Below are 24,314 nucleotides of genomic sequence, written 5' to 3' on the forward strand. Positions count from 1 at the left end.
GAATAAAAATACACTCACACACATATGTCTGGATACATGTTTATTGCAATTAATTCAAACCTTTGGCAAGTATAATTTATAGTATAACCCAGCTATTCTTCAGGTAAACTTGACTGAGGCAAGTATGGTTTTATCTGCAATTAATCAGTCACCATTTTTCCTCCTATAGCATTTGGTTAACTTTGTACTTTCTGTTGTTATTTTTTAATAAAGTCATAGCAACTATTTCACTACAAACTCTGATAGGATGATATTTTGAACTAATTCCATGTAAACAGTACCTGTCTGAGGAAACATATCAGTTAATAATTAAATGAGCAAGTTATAGCAGATACAAGTTATAAACATGTTTGGAGAGAATTCTGTAATTTAAAATCAACAAAATTATGATAATTTGTTTTATTAGTTTAGTTTATTGTGTATCAATTTACAATTATTGGAAAACTTCATGTGATAGGGGTCTAGTATACAGCAGCTTTTACTAGGTTGGCGGTAGGCAGGGCTTTTTTCCCTGATTTTGTGAAGCGGTCCTGGCCGCTCAATTTGTGAAACAATCACTTATTTACATTTTCAAACTATGAAAAAATGAGTCGCGAAGTTCTGAAAATTGTGGAAAAAATCGAGGTGGAAAGTTATGAGAATTGTGAAATTCAGTTCTTTATGAATTTAATAGTGTAGTAAAAGCATTTTTAATACTTGCATCATATTAAAATGTCTACAAATAATAACAAGGGACAAAATTGTCACAAAACCAGGTTTTCATTGTGAAAAAAAAATCTGATAAAGGGAGAAAACTCAAACTGAACTTTTGAAATGACCAAAGAAATTAACCCCCTTTGTAAGTTTTTTTTTTTTTTTAAATCTATTTTTAGTCGTGGCGACCTTGACATTGGAGATATTGACGTGATTCTTTCGTGGGACACACCGTCCCATGATGGTGAACAAATGTGCCAAATGATTTTAAAATCTCACAATGAATGACATAGTTATGGCCAGGACAAGCTCATTTATGGCCATTTTTGACCTTTGAACTCAAAGTGTGACCTTGACCTTGGAGATATCGACGTAATTATTTCGCGCGACACACCGTCCAATGATGGTGAACAAATGTGCCAAATGATTTTAAAATCTGACGATGAACGACATAGTTATGGCTCGGACAAGCTCATTTATGGCCATTTTTGACCTTTGAACTCAAAGTGTGACCTTGACCTTGGAGATATCGACGTAATTATTTCGCGCGACACACCGTCCAATGATGGTGAACAAATGTGCCAAATGATTTTAAAATCTGACAATGAACGACATAGTTATGGCCCGGACAAGCTTATTCCGCCAGCCCGCCAGCCAGCCAGCCAGCCCGCCCGCATTCGCCAATCTAATAACCAGTTTTTTCCTTCGGAAAACCTGGTTAAAAATAAAACAAGAGATGTGTTTGTCAGAAACACAATGCCCCCTATTGCGCCGCTTTGAAATAAAATTTCAATATATCATTTGGCAGGTTTAGAAATTATCTCCCTTTTAAAGCTTATTACTTCCCTTGGATTGTATTTTTTTACTTTTGACTTTGATGGATAAACTTGACCTTTCATCACTCAAAATGTGCAGCTTCATGAGATACACATGCATGCAGAATATCAAGTTGCTATCTTCAATATTGCAAAAGTTATGGCCAATGTTAAAGTTTTCAGACATACACACACAGACAGACAGAGAGACAAACCGACTGACAGTTCAACTGCTATATGCCACCCTACCGAGGGCATAAAAATACATGTACATTACATTATCATAGTAACTTTTTTACTTGCATACAGCTGTATCCTCCTTCAAATTATAACCTGTATGTGTTGACATAACAACTGCCTGTCATCATGATTGAGGACAAAGATAGCGATTATGTTCATTTATAAAAAATCCAAGTTCAGAACTGTTCCCATTGCATACATAGTTTAATACCCAAGTTGACCTCTTTTTGAAATAAGACTAAACTGAGTTGTCAATTGAACTTACAAAGTTGTGTTTATGTAGCTTTTAAACACCCTTATAAATTAAGCGCATATTTCGTTTTGGGAACAATTACTGTTGCTAATGTACAGGATAATACTTTTACATACCGTATACGTGCGCTTATAAGACGCATTTTTGAGACTTAAATTAATAAGTTACAGTTGGGGTCGCGTCTTATAAGCGAGATACTGGTGAAAATAAACACAAAATTTCAAAATATCGAGTTTACTGGGCTTATGCTAGCCAAGTTGGACACTTGTCAGTTGTTTTGAATCATCGCGGCAGCCATTTGCATTTTCTCTAAAGTCTGTATTGGCCTGTACCGTGTATCGGAACGCTATGTTCAGTTACCGATTTATTTGTAATAAAATGTATTGTTACTGATTTTGTTGTCTTTTATTTTTAATTTGAATTTTGTTATTTTTGGGGCGTAAGACGTTATATTGTCCGTGATTATTCTTGAAAAGTTTTTATCACCCGATTGTCTGCGCGCGACGTCGTTAAATGCCATATAAATTGGCCATTATAGTATACGTGTGTAAGCGGCTACACGATGCCAACAATATGCTAAAAACAACAGCAAAATCAATTCTTAGTTTGAAACTGTCAATTGTTTAATAAACACGCTGCCGGTTACAAATGCTATTTGACAACTTTGTATCACCTGATCGTCTTTGTTCCACGTCGTTAATTTTCAATTAAGACATAATTGGCAATTAGGGTATCCTCAGAAATAAGTTACCAGTTTGCAACTGTCAATTGTTAAATAAACATGTTTATTCAGACGACCCACTAATGCCGATGACACATTATTTATTAGGGGCCAACAACGAAGGGAGCAAAGAGCGACCGCATGCAATTATCCGCATATGGCTTTCTTCTTGACACGTGATTTCGATCTGCGCTTCGGAGTCTATCACTCTATCACGCGATTGGCTAATTTTATGAAAGTAGGCGTTACCTATTGTTGATAGACAATGGGCGTAAAATTTGCATAATCTAGGTAATAAAACTAAACGCTTTCAAAATATCTGCCTATTAGATTTCAATACCTGTCAAACAATACAATTAAGATGACTGACACAATCAATTTTGCTTGTGCATTGATATTACGAACGTAATATGTTTGCAATTGTTTGCAATTGTTAGGGCAAATGATTAATACGCAATTGTTAGAAATTTTGTCAATTTGATAATTATTTTTATTGCATGAATAATACTTGAAAATAAATTAAAACCCACTAATATATCATAAAATAAACAAATATTATTTACTTTGTTGTTTGATTGTTTTATTTTTCAGACTTGCGTGAATTACTAATTGCATGCAGCGCGAGTTTGAAAAATTCTCAATGTTTTACTAATTGATGATTTTCTTTAACATTCTGCCATTTTTCGTCCATTTTCCGGCCGATGAATACGGCACAATTTGACCGCGTCTTACACGCGGGTCAGTCTGAAATCCACCCATAAAATGTCCGAAGTCGGTGTGCGTCTTATAAGCGAGGGCGTCTTATAAGCGCACGTATACGGTACAAAAAAGTAAGAAACTGTGTTTTAGCAGGTACCGGTCAACTCGTACTGTGGTCATCACATACCTATTTTGGGGTTAAGCAACATATTATGTCAGTACACTAATGAAAGCGACCTCACTTAAAATGTTTTTTTTAATTGTGAGATGGCTGTTGTTTTTTACGGTTTGGTGCCAAAAATGTCTGATTTTCACAGTTAAACATAACCGTTTTTGTTCATTACTGTGGCCTGTTACAATTGTGAAATGGCTGTCCACAGCCTTTCTCTTACAAGGAAATGCAAAAGACCATACATGCCAGACGTCCCGATCTTGGCGGGACAGTCCTGCTTTTGGGGCGTTTGTCCCGGCGTCCCGATGTGACACAATTTGTCCCGACATTCGTAAAAAACGACCTTCGTTCTATAAGTTCACAATAAATTTCGCTAATCAAGCTCTGTCTGGCTTGAATTACCATCGCTTATCTCTTTATTGCCCCCAATTAACAAACCATATCTACTAGTCAAGTGATCCAGTGTTGTTTTTGACACCTTATAAGCGAGCTATCGGCAAATTACTGATTTTATCGCGCTTTTACACCGTGGTGTTTTTATGATAGGGGTCACTTATTGCTAGCGATAGAAGCATCGTAGTGAATTAAAAGCAGACTGCTTTTGTATTTCATGACCCAAATCAAGTTCAGATATATATATATATATATATATATATATATATATATATATATATATATATATATATATATATATATATATGTATATACACATAAGGCAGTATTCTGTGTATTATACCACCTGTGGCTTAAAAACCTGTCAAAACACCAGTTTGGTACATAAAACTATTTGAGCACTGACCGATACACATTGATGTTTAGCATAAATTTACTTTTGTTTTCGACTGATTTTTAGAAAATAATTTGTACATTATGATATTGCATCAATCTTAATTTAGAGTTAATTAATGATTGGTTGGATAAAAACACTGCTCAATGCGCACACCTCGCGTTGAACGATTACACATGCCTCTCAATCTGTCCCAAATCAATGCCCCGAAATTTCATGTAATTGATTCATCCGCATAGTGCACATGTGTGTTTACTTCCTGAAAATGGAGAACGTCTGTGTTCATGAAATTCTGAAACACATTTATCGTCAATTTTTGCCAGAAATAATGAGATTTTATAAGTAATATACTGACTACTGACTACAGTAAAGGTGGCATGATTGATCGTTTTATGTGTCCCACTTTTTGGTCAAATGTTCCGACATTTTTTAATGGAATGTCCTGATTCGAACATGAAAATTTCTGGCACGTATGCAAAAGACAATTTCGGCAAAACAAAAAACTTTCATTATGATACCTACTACCACGCACATTCTGAACAAATACATGGAAAACAAACTATTGTAAATGTGTACAAAGTCAATGACGGAGTTATTTAATTTTGATACATGTTAAACATGGAACTTCTATTTAATTTAATTTAAAACATTCTCAACATGCTGCACATTTATTTTATTTTTAACTTTCAAAATAATTTAAAAATGCCTTAGCAGGTAAGTAATGTAGCACCTATTATCAGCTGATTATTATACTATTTATAACACTATTTATTTATTGTTCAGTTTATTTTTAAATTGAGCCATTTGATTTTTAGGTCCAGAATTTCAGAAATAACAACAAAATAAGCTTACTGTTTCAGCACTGCCACTCGGGCTTGGCGAGCGTTGAACGGTGACAAGCGCCATGTCCTGGGGCTGGCAACACAAACGTGACTAAAATACCTTTTTATTAATAGAAAAATTAGATGGCATTGTTTTATTGTGTTTACATTCACATAAAAAACACTACAATTTCTACTTCGTCTACTTCCGCCTTTATGACCTCTTTTGTGCATGACCCAGGAAATGACGTTCGCGCACCTTGCTACATCAGTTAGCAACCAATGGCGGACATAACAACTAGAGAATTAATACTGTAATTATGAGCTTTTTATGCAATTTCTTTAATGTTTATTACAGGTTTGAGTATACATTTTGTCAGACACCTCTATTCAGTTTCTTATTCGAACGATGCGATAGAATGCCATTGTAGTATTTTAATAGTTTCGTGTGATGGAACATGAATTCGCGACATAAACAAATCATTATAATTTGTTCTTTTTTATCAGGCATATAACTTTGTTCATGATGTGACTATGTGATTAAGCTGTGAGCACTGAGATACCGAGAGATAAAAATTCTTTAGTCGATCGTGCCTGTTCAATCTTATAGTGGTGTTTGTTTTTATTCTGTTTTGTTTGTGTTTTTTATGGAGGGTGGAGGGGGGGGGGGGGGCGGGGCAATTAATATGCAACTGCTAGTGTATCATAACGCTGAATGTTTGTAAAGTCTTTAACTATTGGTTGAACTTCAACTGTAAACTTTTAATTTGCTCTACACTTATAGAACTTATTATTCACTTAAAGAAATTTTTATGAATGATTTCAAATACTAACAAACTTTGACAAACATGTTTTTGCTTGAAGTGATATTATGGGCATTGTTCACTGTTGAATTGAGCTGAAAAGAATTAACAGGTCAAAAGAGTTAGTTAAAATGTTGTTACTGACCAATTATCTGCAACTCATCTTGCTACAAGTTGTTAATAAAAATACATTTTATATTCAATATTCTTACGTTACTCACCCAGTCCTCTAAGCCGAAATGATCCGTAAAACAAAAGTGTGTCTATGTGTCGTATGAACGAATCTGCACTAAAACTAAATTTAGGTTCACATCTTACATGTATAATCAGTTGTCAAACAAAAGTACAGCTGATATTCAAATGCATTATTGTTTCTCTTTCTGGGATATTGTTTTAGTATGTTGATGCTGCATTAACAAATATAAGTGTATATGAAGTGAAAACACCAAAAATAAACAACGGTTGTGATAGACACCCATAAACTGTTAGATGCCCATAATATCACTTAAGAGTGAAAATAGTGACTGGATCTAAAACTGAATACCACATTCAAATGAAAAATAAAGCTCTAGCTTACCCAGGACCAGTCTTTAAACAGACATATTTACATCAGTCATTTCTAATTTTTCTGTCTTTTTGAACCATAATAACTTCAGATGTATGTCTGAATCAGTGTTTTCAAAATGTATTCCTTATTTTCATCGTATCGGCCCTCCTCATAGGGATTTACTATGTGAATAGTAAAGCGTGTTTCTTACATTTAGAAATGTTGATGTTATTTTGAAAACCCTTTGAGATGAACACATTATTAGAAAACTAACTAATATTGTAATAAAACAATATTATACAATCATGTCCATATTTATAAAATGGATATGAATTATTTATTGATAATTGCAATTGCGAGTTTTAGGGAAAATTAAAATATTTTGAAATTTCAACCTCTGTTGCATATTAGCTGAAAAAACCATGATCAGATGATTGTACGTATTCTCATGTACAATGTTTTAAGGGTAAGCAATCATGTTTTAAAGAGCAACTTCTTTTTATGCATACATAAAAAACACTTTTTACCACATGCAGCAATTTGCACTAGAGAAAAAGGTTTGCTTTTTTTTATATTTTAAGGATTTTAAGCTTCTTATCACACAATGAATACATTTCAAGATGATGAAAAAGTCATTCTCTACCAAAAAGATATGTCAACAATTTGTATGCCCCCGAAGTAGGGCATATAGTGATCGGACCGTCCATCCATCTTTCCGTCACACTTTGCGTTTAGGTTTCACGTTTAGGTTTTGAAAAATGCTCATAACTTCTATTTCCCTTCACAATTTAGCAACTTGATATTTGCCATGCATGTGTATCCCATGGAGCTGCACATTTTGAGTGGTGAAAGGTCAGGGTCATCCTTCAAAGTCAAATGTCAAAACATCATGTATCAAAGCGGCGCAGTAGGGGGCATTGTGTTTCTGACTTTTTATTTATTTATATATTTATATATATATATATATATATATATATATATATATATATTATTTATTATTCTCATGTTATTTTTATCATATGATTGTAGGGCTGTAATGATACATTAAAATATTCAAATTACTCGAATACCGCTGTGGACGAATCGTATTCGTTAATCGCCACCTCCCGAACCAAATATTTGATGAATACAAACAACGTGGTTTCGAGTTTGAAAGTTTGATCATCTTATCTTACCTTACAAATTAAGGTTCTTACAATAAACCCCTATATTTTAATGTTCTTCTCCTTATTCCGGAGTTTTTCATCATGTTTACCCCACCCACTATGTTACACAGTGAGATTATCAACAAAAATGGCGTGCACCGGTTAAATATTCACTACTTTGAATTGAAAAATCTTTAGATGTTTGTTTAATGTTTATTTAGGTAAATACGAGTGATTTGATGCTCAAACATACACACAAAGGATAAGCAGATGGAATTTCCATTTTATTTATCTTTACGACAATGATTGTGCAACTTATCAAAAAACATGGAACCTAGCATGTCAAGTTCCTTAATTTAAACTGTTAAAAGTTTAAGCAGTTTTAGTCAGTGTTTTTTTATTTCAAAGTGTTATATTTCATATTTTCAGTATACTATGATACTCAATTAATCAGATTGACAAATACTCATAGTTTCATACTATGTAATGTCATGTCAAGTTGTCAGTATTACTTTTGTTCATTGAAATTCATATTAGTGAATAAATATTCGTATTCACCACCCTGTATTCGTGATACGTATTGTATTCGTCACCTAGTTTATTCGTTACGGCCCTATATGATTGTTAACTTTTTCTAACAATTTCTCTTCTTTCAGATTTTGTATAAAGTCATGAGTTATTTGATGAGATGTCTTCTTCAGAAAACTTTCTTTGCTGTGTATTTTATACATCATTGTAACATGAATAGAAACATTGACTATGTTTCTCAACAGTTAGTAGCAAGCACTTTTTTATGAACATCTTTGCACCTGATAGTGAACATGTGTGAAAACCTATTATTTTACCCTAAAAATATCTTACATATTTTTTAAAATAAATCCAACAATTACTGAACATAACTTTAGGCTCGTCCTGAGCAAAAACCTACTTGTCAGTAAGAGTATAGAAGTTGACTTGCCCTGTTTCTAAATTAATTTTTTCTCTAATTTGGCAACTCTTTAATTCCAATTTTGAAAAACTGATAAAACATTCACATTTGGAATGGTACCATAGTTTGGTACCAGCTTTATATCCTTTGCACAACTGTAACATATTAGAACGTACACGTTTTTTTCTCTCCTCAAAACCAGGGCGATTTTTACAGTGAACGACTACAACATTATAGAACACATACAAATTTCGTTGTTTCAAAACCTGACCCCTTTTAAGCATAGGAACCCTGAAACTTTTTTCTTAAAGTATCAATGTTTATAAATGAACTGAAACTTAATCAAAGACAAAAATTAAAATAAGACTGCGACGTTCAAATGTTCAATATACAGTCTGTTGACTATAAACTTGTCAAATAAAGTTTCGATCATTTATGGTTAATAATTGAGAGTTAAAATCAATAAATATCAAAATTTTCAAATTCATCTTAAAAAAGCAAATGAGTGGTATTTTGAAAACAATGATTTTCTGTCATGTTTGTGGTATAAACTTAAGAAAAATCTGCATTTCGAATGTTTATAAGACAACGTTTTGGAAAAAAAGATCAATTCATACAATAGATCATGTGTAATATTGTTTATTGATCTGTATTGATTTTTTCAAAAATACGCTTTAATACGTTACAGAGGTTTATTTGCTGTTGACAAAGTTCGTAAAAATATGTTACAGTTCTTCTTAGTATTCTCATGCACTTCATTTTTCAGTTGTATAAAAGCGTAAAAATATGGTAGAAACCGCTATGGGGCATCTCTTTCTTAAACAAATTATAATTTATTTATATAAAGCGGATAATTGTTTGACGGTGGACAACTGTGACGGGTAAAAACGTATTTTAGGCCCGATTTTCAATGTGAACCGTAAAATGTATTTTAAAAAACGCGAAAATCCGTTACAGTATTGAAAAATGTGAAAAACGTGTACGTTTAACAACGTTGTAGGTGTTACCTTTAAAAAAAGCGCCAGTTCTGGGAAGAGAAAAATTGTATACGTTTCAATACGCTACAGCGTTTCGCTGCAAAAATCGACCAAGTGCCTAAAGGATATAGAAGAAAAACAACAAGTAACATCCGTGTTAGAATAATGGTTTGGATAATACTATTTTTTTAAGTGTAATGTAATCATTAGGGTGTTTAAAACATAAATATTTCATTATTTCCAGTTAATATAATCAAAAGCCGGAAACAGCATGGCTGCGGTGGCCAAAGCGGGATCCGATAAACGGGTGACTGTTGCTGGTGAAGCCCGAATTACATCGGGTAGTTCAAGAGGCAGTGGGAAGAGAAATGGATCTGGTGAAAAGAGAGTTCCCAGTGCTGTGCAAAGATGGAAGAAACAGCATGAGCAGACCATGATGGAAAAACTTGTTGGCATGCGAAATGAGAAGAAGGAATTAACAAAATTATCAAAGGAGCAGGCTACAAACATCGCAAGAATGATTCCTACTGAATTATTAGGAAGAGATTGGTTGAACATGATTGAGGCAACTTTGGAAACTAGAGCTTATCTTGTTGAAAAACTTATGCCCACATTAATTCTTGGTGTTGAAAAGTTGCTGAATGAAGCTGATAAACGAGGACTAGCAGGAAAATTGGAGAGAGATCCAAATTTTAATCCTATCAATTTTCTTGCTCAGTATCTTATGAGGAATAATCCAAGATACAGTAACTTCTCAGAAGCGTCACCATATGTAAGATCATTAAGGGAAGTTACTGAGGAGCTCAAGAGAGAGTTATTCAACATTGAAGATAACAGGTAACAGATTTGTATTCTTAAATAAAGAATAAATCTTATTATACCCCCATAACCATTGGTAATGGGGCTATATAGGAGTCACTTGGTCGGTCTGTCGGCTGGTCTGTCGGTCTGTCCCGAAATTTCATCCGATCTTCACCAAACTTGGTCACATGTTGTATCTTGATGATGTATAACTCAAGTTTGAATATGGGTCATGCCGGGTCAAAAACTAGGTCACAGGCTGACTTAGTGTGTTTTATACTGAAAGTTTGTCCGGACCATAACTTAATTATTTATCGTTAGATTTTAAAATAACTTGGTACATTGTTCACCATCATGGGACGTTGTGTCGCGTGATAAAAGTACGTTGATATCTCCAAGGTCCAGGCCACACTTGGAGTTCAAGGGTCAAATGCTTGTCCGGGCCATAACTTTATCATTTATTGTGAGATTTAAAAATAATTAGCAAATTTGTGCACCATCATGGGACGGTGTGTCGCGCGAAAGAATTATGTTGATATCTCGAAAGTCAAGGTCACACTTTGAGTTCAAAGATTAGAAATGGCCATAAATGAGCTAAATGTCTGAGCAATAACTATGTCGTTCATTGTGAGATTTTAAAATCATTTGGCACATTTGTTCACCATCATTGGACGGTGTGTCGCGCAAAAGAATTACGTCGATATCTCCAAGGTCAAGGTCACACTTTAAGTTCAAAGGTCGAAAATGGCCATAAATGAGCTTGTCTGGGCTATAACTATGTCATTCATTGTGAGATTTTAAAATCATTTGGCATATTTGTTCACCATCATTGGACGGTGTGTCGCGCGAAAGAATTATGTCGATAACTCCAGGGTCAAGGTCACACTTTGAGTTCAAAGGTTAAAAATGGCCATAAATGAGCTTGTCCGGGCCATAACTATGTTGTTCATTGTGAGATTTAAAAATCATTTGGCACATTTGTTCACCATTATTGGAGGGTGTGTCGCGCAAAAGAATTACGTCGATATCTGCAACTTCAAGGTCACACTGTGAGTTCAAAGGTCAAAAATGGCCATAAATGATCTTGTTCGGGCAATAACTATGTCATTTATTGTGAGATTTTACCTTGTACATTTGTTCACAATCATTGGACGATGTGTCATGCGAAGGAATTATGTCGATAACTCCAAGGTCTAGGTCACACTTGGAGTTCAAAAGTGAAAAAATGGCCATAAATTTGGACGGCATGTCATGCGAAAGAATTCAAGAGTTCAAAGGTCGAAATGGCCATAAATGATAATGGCATTATAATTCTTAAAATTCGCCAAAAATTTGATTCTCTTGTTTTGTGAAGACAGCATGCAAAATAGTCTGTGTCAATGTGGCACGTGGGGGTATATACCTCACGTCTGTGACAAAGCTCTAGTTAAAGTTTATATCTGTTTGAATTTTAAAAACAATGTGCCTTCAAGTTCATGACAATGCTTGTGAAATGATGGAATCACATCAATTATTACCTCTTTTAAGTTATGATAAAAAATGTGTAAGGGGAAATATCCTTTTTAATAAGTTGTTCATAATTTTGAGTTGTGCATAAGTTTATAAAAAATAAATTTTTTTATAGAATCCCTGTGAATCTTAATATTTTAATTGCAGATTGGCTCGAATTAAAGCGGAAACTCGACGGAGACGTGAAGAGAGAGAAAAGAATGAGGCCCTGAAACAAGATGAGCGAAGACACCGCATGAAACGTCTCATGGAGCAGTACATGCACTGGGCTGTTGGTCCAGAAGGGCGTGTAGAGCTTCATCTGGTATGTTATATGCACAGTTAACAAAAAATACAGTGTCAAGACATCACGAAACATTTTAATTAGTCAAACACTATGATTTGTATACCAACAATGTTGATTATTGTAACAAGTTTTAAATGGTTTGTTTACTACATGTACTACATATACTTATGCATACCAAAAGTATTAAAAATTGTGCTTAGAAGGCTGTCACATATTGTTAATGATTGGGGAGAAGGGATGTGTGTCATATACTATCCTAGTTTACATAGCTTAGTTAAGATTCAGTATGTCTATAAAAAACAACACATATTAATATAGTTGCCACTCACTTTGTAAATTAATGTATTTAATGTTTTTAATCTAATCAAATAAATTACTCTTAAATGCTAAGTGTTTATTTTATTTTTGTCAGCTTCAAAATGCCCTGCGTTCTTTTGTTGAACTGTCTGAGAAATTCCCAGATCATCTTCAAGCAGCTGCCAAATTCAGCCAAGCACTGGAACCAACTGACGAGTCTGGAAAGACTCTTACAGTTAAAGAGTTTGCAAAGGTATGATACGTGTTCTTGATATTCAGATTCTAATCCGATTATTACAAACTACATTTTCATTATTCTTCCACAGCTACTGGTTTGGAAGGTTTTGATTGGATAGTGTCCAAAGGTATACTTGCCCTTTTTTAATTGAGTATCTAAATTTACATATCCAATTAATTTTATGACATTTCACAAAAAAGAACAAATAACTTATTGTATATACATATCAACAGTACATTATAATTTATATAGAATGTAATGAATTTGTTTCAAGTAAATGTTTAAAATAGTAATTTTACAAAAAAACACTACATTCTGTTGATATATAAATATCAACATAAAATTATACATGTGTAGTTTGTTTTGAATGCAATCAATTCAATTCTGTTGAATTTTTAAATTAATAAATCAGTGTGTTTTTTGTGGGGTTGAAATTTGGCCTAATTGTATTGCCAAACCAAAAAATAAATATATTTTCCCCAAAAAACTGCTATTTCCAACTGATGGTTTTCTCACAAAAAACTTTGAATGAATGGCAACTTGAGTGATTCTCACCATCTATCTGTTTTAGCTTGACCTTGGCATTATATAATATTTAAAATTTCAGTCGAAACAGCCTGATTTTTCCCAATTCAAAGGCTTTCGACCCATGCAAAAATGATGAAAAAACACTGTTAAGAGATGTTAAGCCATTTATTTATCAGTATGATTCTTTTGGCCCAGTGTCATCACAGGTTTTTCTCAAACTGAAAGGATTTTTTTTACTTCAAGCATTGCTATGGCAAATGGGGTTTTTATTTTAAAATGTAATGTCATTGATTGTCCACACAGATGCTTGTTTCTTCCAGTATGTGATACAGTATGTCTCACACAGATGCTTGTTTCGTCGAGTATGTGATACACCATGTCTCACACAGATGCTTGTTTCTTCCAGTATGTGATACACCATGTCTCACACAGATGCTTGTTTCTTCCAGTATGTGATACAGTATGTCTCACACAGATGCTTGTTTCGTCGAGTACGTGATACACCATTAGAGCTGCAACGATTCGATCCGATTCATCGAAAATCGATTCGAAATGCTTCGATTCGATTACGATACCAAACCTACAAAATTCGATTCGATTCTTTAACATATATACATATATATACATAGATACGTAAAGCGCGCTGTATTCTGACTATTGATACAGGAAGGTGTAGGTTTTAAATTTACCTGTAATTACGACGCGCGCGATTGGTTGCTTATTACTTTAGTCATCCAATCAATAAGCCCGTTACGGTCTACTTTCGGAAAAAGCGTCAAAATGGCTGAACAAGTTGTTGCCGACAAATTGAAATTATCAGATGTGCCTAAGAAGCTAAAATCAAAAGTGTGGCAGTATTTTGGGTTTCGGGATGGTAGCCCTACCAATAAAGCAAAGTGTAAACTGTGCTTCATGGATGTGGCGTACACTAAGTCCAGCTCAACCATTAATCTAATTTAATGCAATATGTCAAACGCAAACATAACGTTGATTTAGCAAGACAAAGAGGTCGCACAAGTGCAACTACTCAAGTCGCCAGCCAGAAAAGTAGTTCTATTTCTGTTGGAGTTTTGTTTAGTTTATTAGAGAATGTGATTTGTCCTACAGGTAACAGGTGATGCTGTCATGGCACAGTGGTTGACATGCTTATAGCGGTTTTGGGTAAAGATGTAATAGTGATAGTACTACTATTCAACTGATTCCAGATACGTTCTTATGATTATTTATTTATTTTTTATATTATTGTGTAATCAACACAATCTTCTAGTCAGAAGTTTTTATATTAAAATTGAGTCCTAATTTGCTATTATTTTTTATGTGTTTTATTGAAATCACATTTGAATAGAAATGTTAATTTTGAGGCATAAGAGTGAATATATGATAAAAATAGGTTTGAAGATGAATCAAATCGAAAAAATCGGTATCGGAGTGTCTGAAATCGAAATCGAATCGAATCGAGCTGTTGGTGAATCGTTGCAGCTCTATACACCATGTCTCACACAGATGCTTGTTTCTTCGAGTATATGATTCACCATGTCTCACACAGATGCTTGATTCTTCCAGTATGTGATACAGCATGTCTCACACAGATGCTTGTTTCTTCCAGTATGTGATACAGCATGTCTCACACAGATGCTTGTTTCTTCCAGTATGTGATAGAGTATGTCTCGCACAGATGCTTGTTTCGTCGAGTATGTGATTCACCATGTCTCACACAGATGCTTGTTTCTTCCAGTATGGGATACAGTGTGTCTCACACAGATGCTTGTTTCTTCCAGTATGTGATACAGCTTGTCTCACACAGATGCTTGTTTCTTCCAGTATGTGATACAGTATGTCTCACACAGATGCTTGTTTCTTCCAGTATTTGGTATAGTATGTCTCACACAGATGCTTGTTTCTTCCAGTATGTGATACAGTATGTCTCCCACAGATGCTTGTTTCTTCCAGTATGTGATGTAGTATGTCTCACACAGATGTTTGTTTCTCCCAGTATGTGATACAGTATGTCTCACACAGATGCTTGTTTCTTCCAGTATGGGATACAGCATGTCTCACACAGATGCTTGTTTCTTCCAGTATGTGATACAGCCTGTCTCACACAGATGCTTGTTTCTTCCAGTATATGATACAGTATGTCTCACACATATGCTTCTTTCTTCCAGTATGTGATACAGTACACGTACACCATGTCTCACACATTTGCTTGTTTCTTCCGGTATGTGATACAGTACACGTACACCATGTCTCACGCAGGTGCTTGTTTCTTCCAGTATGTGATACAGTACACGGAGGAGCTCAGTGACACCCTGTTTGAGAGGTTCATGCTCCACATGTCTAGTTGTGCCTCCGCCAACCGTCATCTCACAGCACGTGAAGCTCGCAGAATCCACCTCACCAACCTCTTCCTCTCCTGCGATCACAGCGGGGTATTTATAGTTTTGTATATATATTTGTTGTATGCTTCTGAATGAATAAAGCTAATTATTGCTTATTTTGCTGTTGATACATTTAGAAATACCATCATAGATACTTCAAATTTGGTTGTTAAGTGGCTATGATTCGTGACATGCTGTCAAAGAAAACTATAATGCTGCTTAAAAGCCGATAGATAATATCTCACTTTTTTTTTAGCTTTATGAAGTTAAAGAATAATTTTTTTTTTTAAATTGTTATTGACGAAAATACTGTAATTACTCTAAGTTTTTGGACACTAAAAAATAATTAAATATGTTCGTTTTCGAAAATTTAGATACGAACAAAATTAAAATATTACGAGTGTCCAAAAATTAAAAGACATACATGTTATTGTTGTTTGTCAATTATTATGCATAATTTTATAGTGTTGTACTCTCCTTTCCCTGCATTAGATAAAGTACAACTTCACTTATTTGCAATCTCTTAACTGAAATGGTATATAAAAACATCATAAAAAAAACCCATACTGCTTCCTGAATACGATATCATTTCAAATGCTGTTGGGTGAAACTATTGATCATTTTACAGGTATACACATGGTAATCTACCCAATATCGCAATCGTAATGTTCCATTGCCCTCAGGGCATTCTATTTAATTATGTTAATGATCGATTGTAAAACTTCATGATTGAAGGATCCCAGATAAGCGAAAAATGGGCAGAAATCTAGTAAACTAGCGCTGTAAAATATACTGTCCGAAAATTTGTTGTCATTAATTATGGACTAAAATCTGTATGTCCAAAAATATAGTCACAAAAATAATTATTTTGGCTTAAAAAGAGGGTGTCCAAAAACTTAGAGTAATTACGGTAAGTGTAGCATATCCAGTTTCCTGCTTTATAATTATGTGGACATGCAGTAAGACATTCTTTTGTATGACAGGCATATTAACTAAAAAGATATGAGCCTTGCTTTGTAAAAATGGGTTTAACTCATATGCGTCCCAGGGAGGACACTTTCTGCTTTTATGATATTTTCTGTTTAAAGAAAAAAAATCTCTTCTTAGCAAAAATCCACTTTAGGCGGAGAGTGTCGTCCGTTATAAGCCTGTGCGGCACAGACTTATCTGGGACGACATGTTACAAACGTGCATAATAAACCTCCTTTTCACAGAGCAAGGCCCATTTACATGTAAAAGAACATCATGGCGTGTTAGGTTTTTCCAGTCAAAGAGTGATAAGGTTTGAAAAAGATGAATTCAAATTACTGGAATATCCCAATCTTCATAAAATTTGCCAAATTTTGTACATGCACAATTTTTAGATAAATATAATAACTTGCTTGATAATCATAAGTAAACAAATCAGATAACAACAGTGTGATCAGTACCTTACAGACAGAATGAATTTCCAATCCATGATAGCCTGTATCTGCACTTGCATTAGCACTGTTGTTAATTCATGGTTATGTTGCTTTGTAGATTGGGCTGCTTGATCGTCACAGGATTTTGAGTCTGTTTGAGAACTACTGGGACAGTGCTAAAGAAGAAATCAAAACAAACCTGCGGAACCCAAGAAAATGTATATACTTGTAGTAACCCTCTGTGTTCATATATTGTTAAATGGTGAACCAGTTCTAGTATTAGGATCCTGATATTGAGGGATTGGATTTTCCTCTTCAACAAAATTCTAAAGTAATTGTAAAAGCTTATGTTTCTTGTCTGCTTACTAGCTGTGCCATATGACTTATGAACAAATGAGTCGTGTTTTGAGAAAACTGGGCATAATGCATGTGCGTTAAGTGTCGTACCAGATTAGCCTGTGCAGTCTGCACAGGCCAATCAGGGACGACACTTTCCACCTCAATCAGATTTTTGCTAAGAAGAGACTTCATTTAAACTAAAAATGTCATAAAAGCGGAAAGTGTCGTCCCTGATTAGCCTGTGCAGACTGCACAGGCTAATCTGGGACGACACTTAACGCACATACATTATGCCCAGTTTTCTCAGAACACTACTCAAATGATTGGATGGGGAAAGGTAAATCTAAAACACAGCTAAAACTAACCATCAGTATTAGGCTATATGTATAAAACTTGAAGGCATTAATCATCGCTCATATCTGAACGTCTGTACGTATCAAGGCTGGTGTTTTAAACTCCTCCTTAAATACTTGGTGGATCCCACTCAAACTTCCACAGTTAAATTATGATAATTTATATATATATATATATATATATATATATATATATATATATATATATATATATATATATATATATATATATATATATATATATATATTTATATATGTATTTATTTATTTATTATATAAGCCCTAGGCTTTTGATGCAATCAAGCTTAAATATATAGGTTTAAACTAAAAAAATATCAATTTTCAGGTGATCATAAAAAAGTTTGACTGTTGTTTTCTTCAACATAGACAACTGTAATTGCTCTCAGCTTTAAACACTTAAGAATTATTAATTTTGTTCGTGTCTAAAAATTAAGACACGAAAATTATTAAAAAATAACAGGAGTCTGAAGTCCGAAAATTATAATAATATTGAAATAAAAGCAATAAATCAAAGTACAATAGTGTTTCTACTATGAAATAAATACAATTTCACAGCTTTGTTAACTCTTAAATGATACAGAACATAAAAGTAAAAACATTAAACATACTGCTTCCTTAATAGGAAGATGTCTTAAAATGCTGTTTGGTAAAGCGATTGTTTTCTACCGGTATATATGGTTATTTACCCAATTACACAAATGTTATGGTCCATTGCACTCAGGCATGTTTCTTTCATGTTTTATGACCTTAATGACCTTAATCCTTTGAAAAAACCAACTCTCAAATTGTAACAAGTTAAGTGACAACAGTGCGGAAATCTTGTAAAATAGCCATGTAAAATATACTGTCCGAAAATTAAGTCATTAATGATAGACGAAAACGCGCTTGTCCGAAAATTAAGTCACCAAAAAAATTATTTTGGCCAAAATCGGGGGTGTCCAAAAACTTACAGTAATTACGGAAATATAAACTTAACTGAAGTTTGTGTTTTCAACATCTCTTTAATAACTGAGTTAATTTTCTTCAAACTATTACTTGGGAAAATCTTCAATGTGTAGATATGCAAAAGAAAGGAATTTAGTCTGTAATGGTTTTGCGGATTGAAGGCACTTTGTCTGTTTCTCCATTATAGAATATTTAGTCAGAAAAATGAATTATATGATGTTCCCTTTAACTTAATCTTTCTCAAACTTTCACAGTTTATTGACCTTATTGTGTAGATGATTTTAAACAAAATACTTTTAATGTGACAAGTTTTGGCAGTATTATTGCCGTGTCTGTTTTTCCACTATGGAATATATAGTCAGAATTTTTTGTTGGAATTTGCTGTAAGTTTCACAGCTAAATGTGTAGATGAGCATTTTGGAAGGAATTTGGACTGCTTCCAATTTTGGTCTTTTTGTTTGCTGTAGAATATATATATTTTATTGTCCCCTACCGGTTTTCACCGGAGGGGACTTATGGTTTGCGCTCTGTGTGTCTGTCAGTCTGTCTGTCAGTCTGTCACACTTTTCTGGATCCTGCAATAACTTTAAAACTTCTTTATATTTTTTCATGAAACTTTAAACATGGATAGATGGCAATATGGACATTATGCACGTCATTTAATTTTGTTGCTACGTCAAAAATTCTGGTTGCTATGGCAACAAAAAAATAAATAAAAAAATCTGACAATGGTGGAGCCGGTAGGGGACATATATTGCTTGGCAATAGTCTTGTTTATCTTAGTTCAAACATGTGTTGCGGGGGCATCAGTGTCTGTGGCACATTTGAATGTGTATAATTGTACCTTTCTTGAAATACCTTTAATATTGTACACCTATAAAATGACGTCAGTTCTTCTTTAAGTGGACCCTCAAAATTTTGTTCATTGAAATCATTTGTTTAAATTTTGTTAGCAATCATATATTAAGTCAAAACAAACAGTAAAGGAATGTTAAATGAAGATGTTTTTCATCAAATGTATTTTATACTCTTCGATCTTCTTAAAAATCTGTTATTCACTTACCAATATACTTTTTCACAAATGTTTATGACATTTAAATTAGTCTGCAATTATATATGTGCCCACCTCTGTGAAAAGCAGGCTTAATGCACATGTTTGAAGTGTCATCTCCTAATAGCCTCTGCAGTCCACTCTGACTCCGGCTTTTCAGGTACAACACTTACCATCTAGATTTTTGTGTGTTCAGAACGGACAAAATTCCATTGAAGGGGAAAGCGTTGTCCCTGTTAAGTCTCTGCATACTGTATTAAGCCATTTTTTTTAGAATGCAGACTTATGTTCTCCTGTACACAGGGCCAGTGGTTGACGTGGATGAAGCTGATGACTCCATCAGTGATGATGATGATGAGCCTAGAGAGGTCCAGGTACCCTCCCTGAAGACTGCAGAAGAGGTCGCTAAACCTGCCAGCCCACCTGTGACCACTGAGCCACCAGCAAAAACACCCTCAAAATCTGCTCTTGGAGAAAACAGGGGAAGATTCTCAGGAAAACAAGCCAGGTAAGTTTGTTAATTCGGATAAGTTTTGACAAATATGGAATAACCGGTACATTGCATGATGTTACTGATGTAACATTATAAACTGAACCAAAAAAGACTTTTATATAATTTTAGTGAAAATAGCATTAGTTTCATGTTAATTGATTTGTTTATTTTTACTTATAAACTAGGATTTAATCTTTGATTTGGCAATTATATAATTTTTAATAACAACATGTTTTACGTTACTGAAGCAATTTGGCATTTTATTTATAGAAGTTTCTTTTTTGGTACAGTTTACAGCAACTGTTGTTTTCTTGCATTCTTTTGTTAACTTTCTGAAGTTTGTAAGATTTTATTCTCTATGTTTTCTGTTATCAAAGAAGTTACAATTCCAACTTGCTGCTTGGTTATTCTTCATGTTATCATCTTTAGGTCTGTTTCTGTTTCTACAATGTATTTTATGTTGATTATTTGTGTTTGCATGCTCCTGCCCCCCTGCCATGAATATTGATGAGATGGTCTTTACAGTCCTATTACAGTCCTATTGTGTTTTTTGTCTGGCCACATTACCCCTCTTGTTATGTGCTTTCATTTGTATGCATGGCCATATCGTCAAAACAGAACAAGAAGAGAAAGAAGAGGAAGACATTTCCATAAAAACTGATAAAAATGCAGAAGACAAGGAAGATGGCAAGTCTGAACCAGAAAAGTCTGATGTTGAAGCAAAAGGAGAAGACACAAAGCCAGAGACCTTAGAAAAAATAAAAACTGATAAAAATGCAGAAGACAAGGAAGATGGCAAGTCTGAACCAGAAAAGTCTGATGTTGAAGCAAAAGGAGAAGACACAAAGCCAGAGACCATAGAAAAAGACACAAAAGCTATTGAACAAACACAAGCTGCAGAAGAAAAAGAAGGGAAGAAAGAAGAGTCCCCAGTGGCTGCACTGAGTGAAAAAGAGAAAACTGGGAAACAAGAAGAGGTAAATACTGGGGAAACAGGAACTGATGCCATGAAAGTGGAAGATGATGATCAAATGGGAGATTCTGGGGAAGAAGAAAAAGACAAAGAGGGCGAAATTGAAGCAGGTACTGATGTATAATATACATATTTTTTATCAGATTCGAAATGCTGAGTTTTTTGTTTATTAAAAATATTTTTTTTTAATCTTGTGGTTAAATTACAAAACGTTTTATAGAAAGTGATTTTTTTTCAATTTACAAATTATGATATGATGATATTTTGTCTTGTTTACTTAGCTTCTAGACTGCTCATAGAAAAAGAATGCACATGGCAAGATGTGCATTAGGAAAAGTTTTTTTTCTTATGTTCAAAATGTTTATTGTTTGATTTATTTTTATTTAAGACATTGCACTTAATTTGTGTTGTTTGCTTGTTATGTTATATTTTTCTGGTCATACATGTATATTCCATTTAATTACCAGTAATTTGTGTAAATGAAGATTCATAAGCTTTCTATGTTTATAATGTTTTCTGTATTACCTCCATTTCCATCCTTCTGTACGTATTTATTAACTATCTACTTCTGCATGTTGTGCATGTATATGACGCTTTGACCCTAAAACTTGATACACACTTATGGAATATGCATTATACTTGTTTTATATCTTTTGGTTGAGAGTAAACAAATAACTTACTTTTAATGCAGTATTCCAGTTTAATCTGAATATATCAGTTCAAAATATCTATCTGAATTATGAAGCATGTTGATTAAAAGTATATTGCAGTTGAAAACAAAAATAGGTACAACATTAGTAGTAATTTCTTCGTAATTTTTGTCACTCGCTGTTAGATGATGGTCAATATATCACATGGGATTTTTATACCCCTGGTAGGGTGGCATATAGGCAGTTGAACTGTCCGTCAGTGTGTCAGTATGTCAGTATTTGTGTATGTCAGTCTGTCCGTCCGTCCGAAAACTTTAATGGCCATAACTTTTTCAATATTGAAGATAGCAACTTGATATTTGGCGTGCATGTGCATCTCACGGAGCTGCACATTTTGAGTGGTAAAAGGTGAAGGTGAAGGTCATCCTTCAAGGTCAAATGTCTAATATATGGCGTCTGTCCGTCCGTCCAAAAACTTTGGCTATAACTTTTTCACTATTGAAGTTAGCAACTTGATATTTGGCATGCATGTGTATCTCATGGAGCTGAAAATTTTGAGTGGTGAACGGTGAAGTTTAAAGTCATCCTTCAAGGTCAAATATATGGCGTCTGTCCGTCCAAAAATTTTAACATTGGCCATAACTTTCTCAATATTGAAGATAGCAACTTGATATTTGGCATGCATGTGTATCTCATGAAGCTGCACATTTTGAGTGGTGGAAGTTCAAGGTCAAGGTCATCCTTCAAGGTCAAAGGTCGAAAAAAAAATCAAAGCGGCGTTCTCATGAAGCTGCACATTTTGAGTGGTGGAAGTTCAAGGTCAAGGTCATCCTTCAAGGTCAAAGGTAAAAAAAAAAAATAATAATTTATTTCAAAGCGGCGTTCTCATGAAGCTGCACATTTTGAGTGGTGGAAGTTCAAGGTCAAGGTCATCCTTCAAGGTCAAAGGTCAAAAAAAAATAAAATAATTTAAAAGCGGCGCAATTGGGGGCATTGTGTTTCTGACGAATACATCTCTTGTTTAATATACTTAAATACAAATTTCAAAGTAACATAACCCAAGGGGTGTCTGGCCTAAGTTCTTGCATTGATTAAAATATGTACACATAATGAATGTTCTGATCTTCAAAAACCTAATAAAAGCCTAGCTTTGATTAAGAAAATGTGAATTATTATTTCATGCCGACTCACTGACTTATTATATTATTTGTGTAGATGTAGCTCTGACTAAGGACCTTATGAACAAGCCAAAGACTCCCGCCACTGCCACACACCAAGCCGTTTCATTTGCAATAGGCACACACTTCGAACGCGAAAAGACTGGTAGGATTTGTATTCAAGGCATCCTTGTGTTTTATTAATTAAATATGTTATTCTATGTAATGTTAGTAGTGGTTTAATGTTTATGTTATAACTCAAAATGCAGAATCTTTATTCAATAAAACTGACAAGTCATTAGGTAAAACATTGCATAGTAAAGAGTATATAATGTATTTGATATAATTACCTTAAATATGAATAATTTTCTATGTTTAGCAATAAGTTTTCACTATGGCTTGCTTTTCACTGTGAAAAACATTTTGACATGTAACTGTAGCAGACAATTATAAAATATTCTTACCTAACATTTGCAGACAATAGGCAATTACAATTTATATACAATGAGTGAAACAATTTATAAAACAAATACTTCAAGGCCTGGTTTGACTTTACTTGTTTCAACATTTGTACACCAGCAGCATTATTTGTTTGAGCTTTAACTCTTTCAGTGCAGGAACCGAATTTTGATGGTCTTTGCAAACAGTTTGGATCCAGATGAGACGCCACAGAATGTGGCGTCTCATCAGGTTCCAAACTGTTTGCTAGTCTGATAGTATTCTTTGAAAAAAATAAAAAAATCGAAGCAATTGCCAATTTTAGAAATTCAGCAGACGACATTTTAGCAGATGACAAATTTCCCAGCATGCAAAGGGTTAACTGAGTAGACAGGATATTGTGTCCACCGTGCAATTGGCATCCAGTATGTCCAGGGTTCAATCTCCACTCAGAAACCATCCTCAAGATCTCTCCAACTACCACAAGTACTGGTTTATCCCAAGAAATGACCTCAAGACTTTCTCAATAATCATTAAGCTTTAAATGCACTTAACTTACAAGAACAAGGTATAAGATTTCTCTTCTAATGTCACTCATAACAATAATTCCAGCTATGACAAACATCAGCCACGCAACCCAGATGTCTGCGTTTGATGAGGCGTCACTGAACGTGTCACAGTTTGTTCAGATGACAGAGACATTCCTGGGCGAGGAGCCCACAGTGGGCAGCTTTGAGCGCCTCATGAAGTTCATCAAGTCAGAATACCAGGAGACAGAGGAAGAGAAAATGGAACGTCTCATGAAGGTAGGTGTGGATAATGGAATGTCTCATGAAGGAAGGTGTGGATAATG

At 34.2% G+C, this 24,314-nt stretch overlaps 2 protein-coding genes across 4 annotated transcripts in view; one reads left to right on the forward strand and one right to left on the reverse strand.

The window, feature by feature from the left end:
- LOC127872888 (uncharacterized) overlaps positions 1-5,411 on the reverse strand; it is a 106,838-nt gene extending 101,427 nt beyond the window's left edge. For all 3 annotated transcript variants that reach the window (XM_052416403.1, XM_052416394.1, XM_052416376.1), the window contains exon 1: positions 5,233-5,411. In XM_052416403.1, coding sequence (XP_052272363.1) covers positions 5,233-5,286 — 54 coding nt within the window. In that variant the 5' untranslated portion in view covers positions 5,287-5,411. The remainder of the gene's footprint in view (positions 1-5,232) is intronic.
- Positions 5,412-5,456: 45 nt separating this feature from the next.
- Positions 5,457-24,314, forward strand: part of LOC127865290 (EF-hand calcium-binding domain-containing protein 5-like) — a 37,246-nt gene continuing 18,388 nt past the window's right edge. The window contains exons 1-11 of the mRNA XM_052405296.1: positions 5,457-5,515; positions 9,846-10,438; positions 12,059-12,215; positions 12,610-12,747; positions 15,534-15,689; positions 17,160-17,259; positions 20,054-20,258; positions 20,621-20,646; positions 20,862-21,326; positions 23,082-23,189; positions 24,074-24,267. Of these exons, the coding sequence (XP_052261256.1) occupies positions 9,873-10,438; positions 12,059-12,215; positions 12,610-12,747; positions 15,534-15,689; positions 17,160-17,259; positions 20,054-20,258; positions 20,621-20,646; positions 20,862-21,326; positions 23,082-23,189; positions 24,074-24,267 (2,115 nt within the window). The 5' untranslated portion in view covers positions 5,457-5,515; positions 9,846-9,872. The remainder of the gene's footprint in view (positions 5,516-9,845; positions 10,439-12,058; positions 12,216-12,609; positions 12,748-15,533; positions 15,690-17,159; positions 17,260-20,053; positions 20,259-20,620; positions 20,647-20,861; positions 21,327-23,081; positions 23,190-24,073; positions 24,268-24,314) is intronic.

The sequence above is a fragment of the Dreissena polymorpha genome, chromosome 1 (genome assembly GCF_020536995.1).
Source record: "Dreissena polymorpha isolate Duluth1 chromosome 1, UMN_Dpol_1.0, whole genome shotgun sequence".
Lineage (NCBI taxonomy): Eukaryota > Metazoa > Mollusca > Bivalvia > Myida > Dreissenidae > Dreissena > Dreissena polymorpha.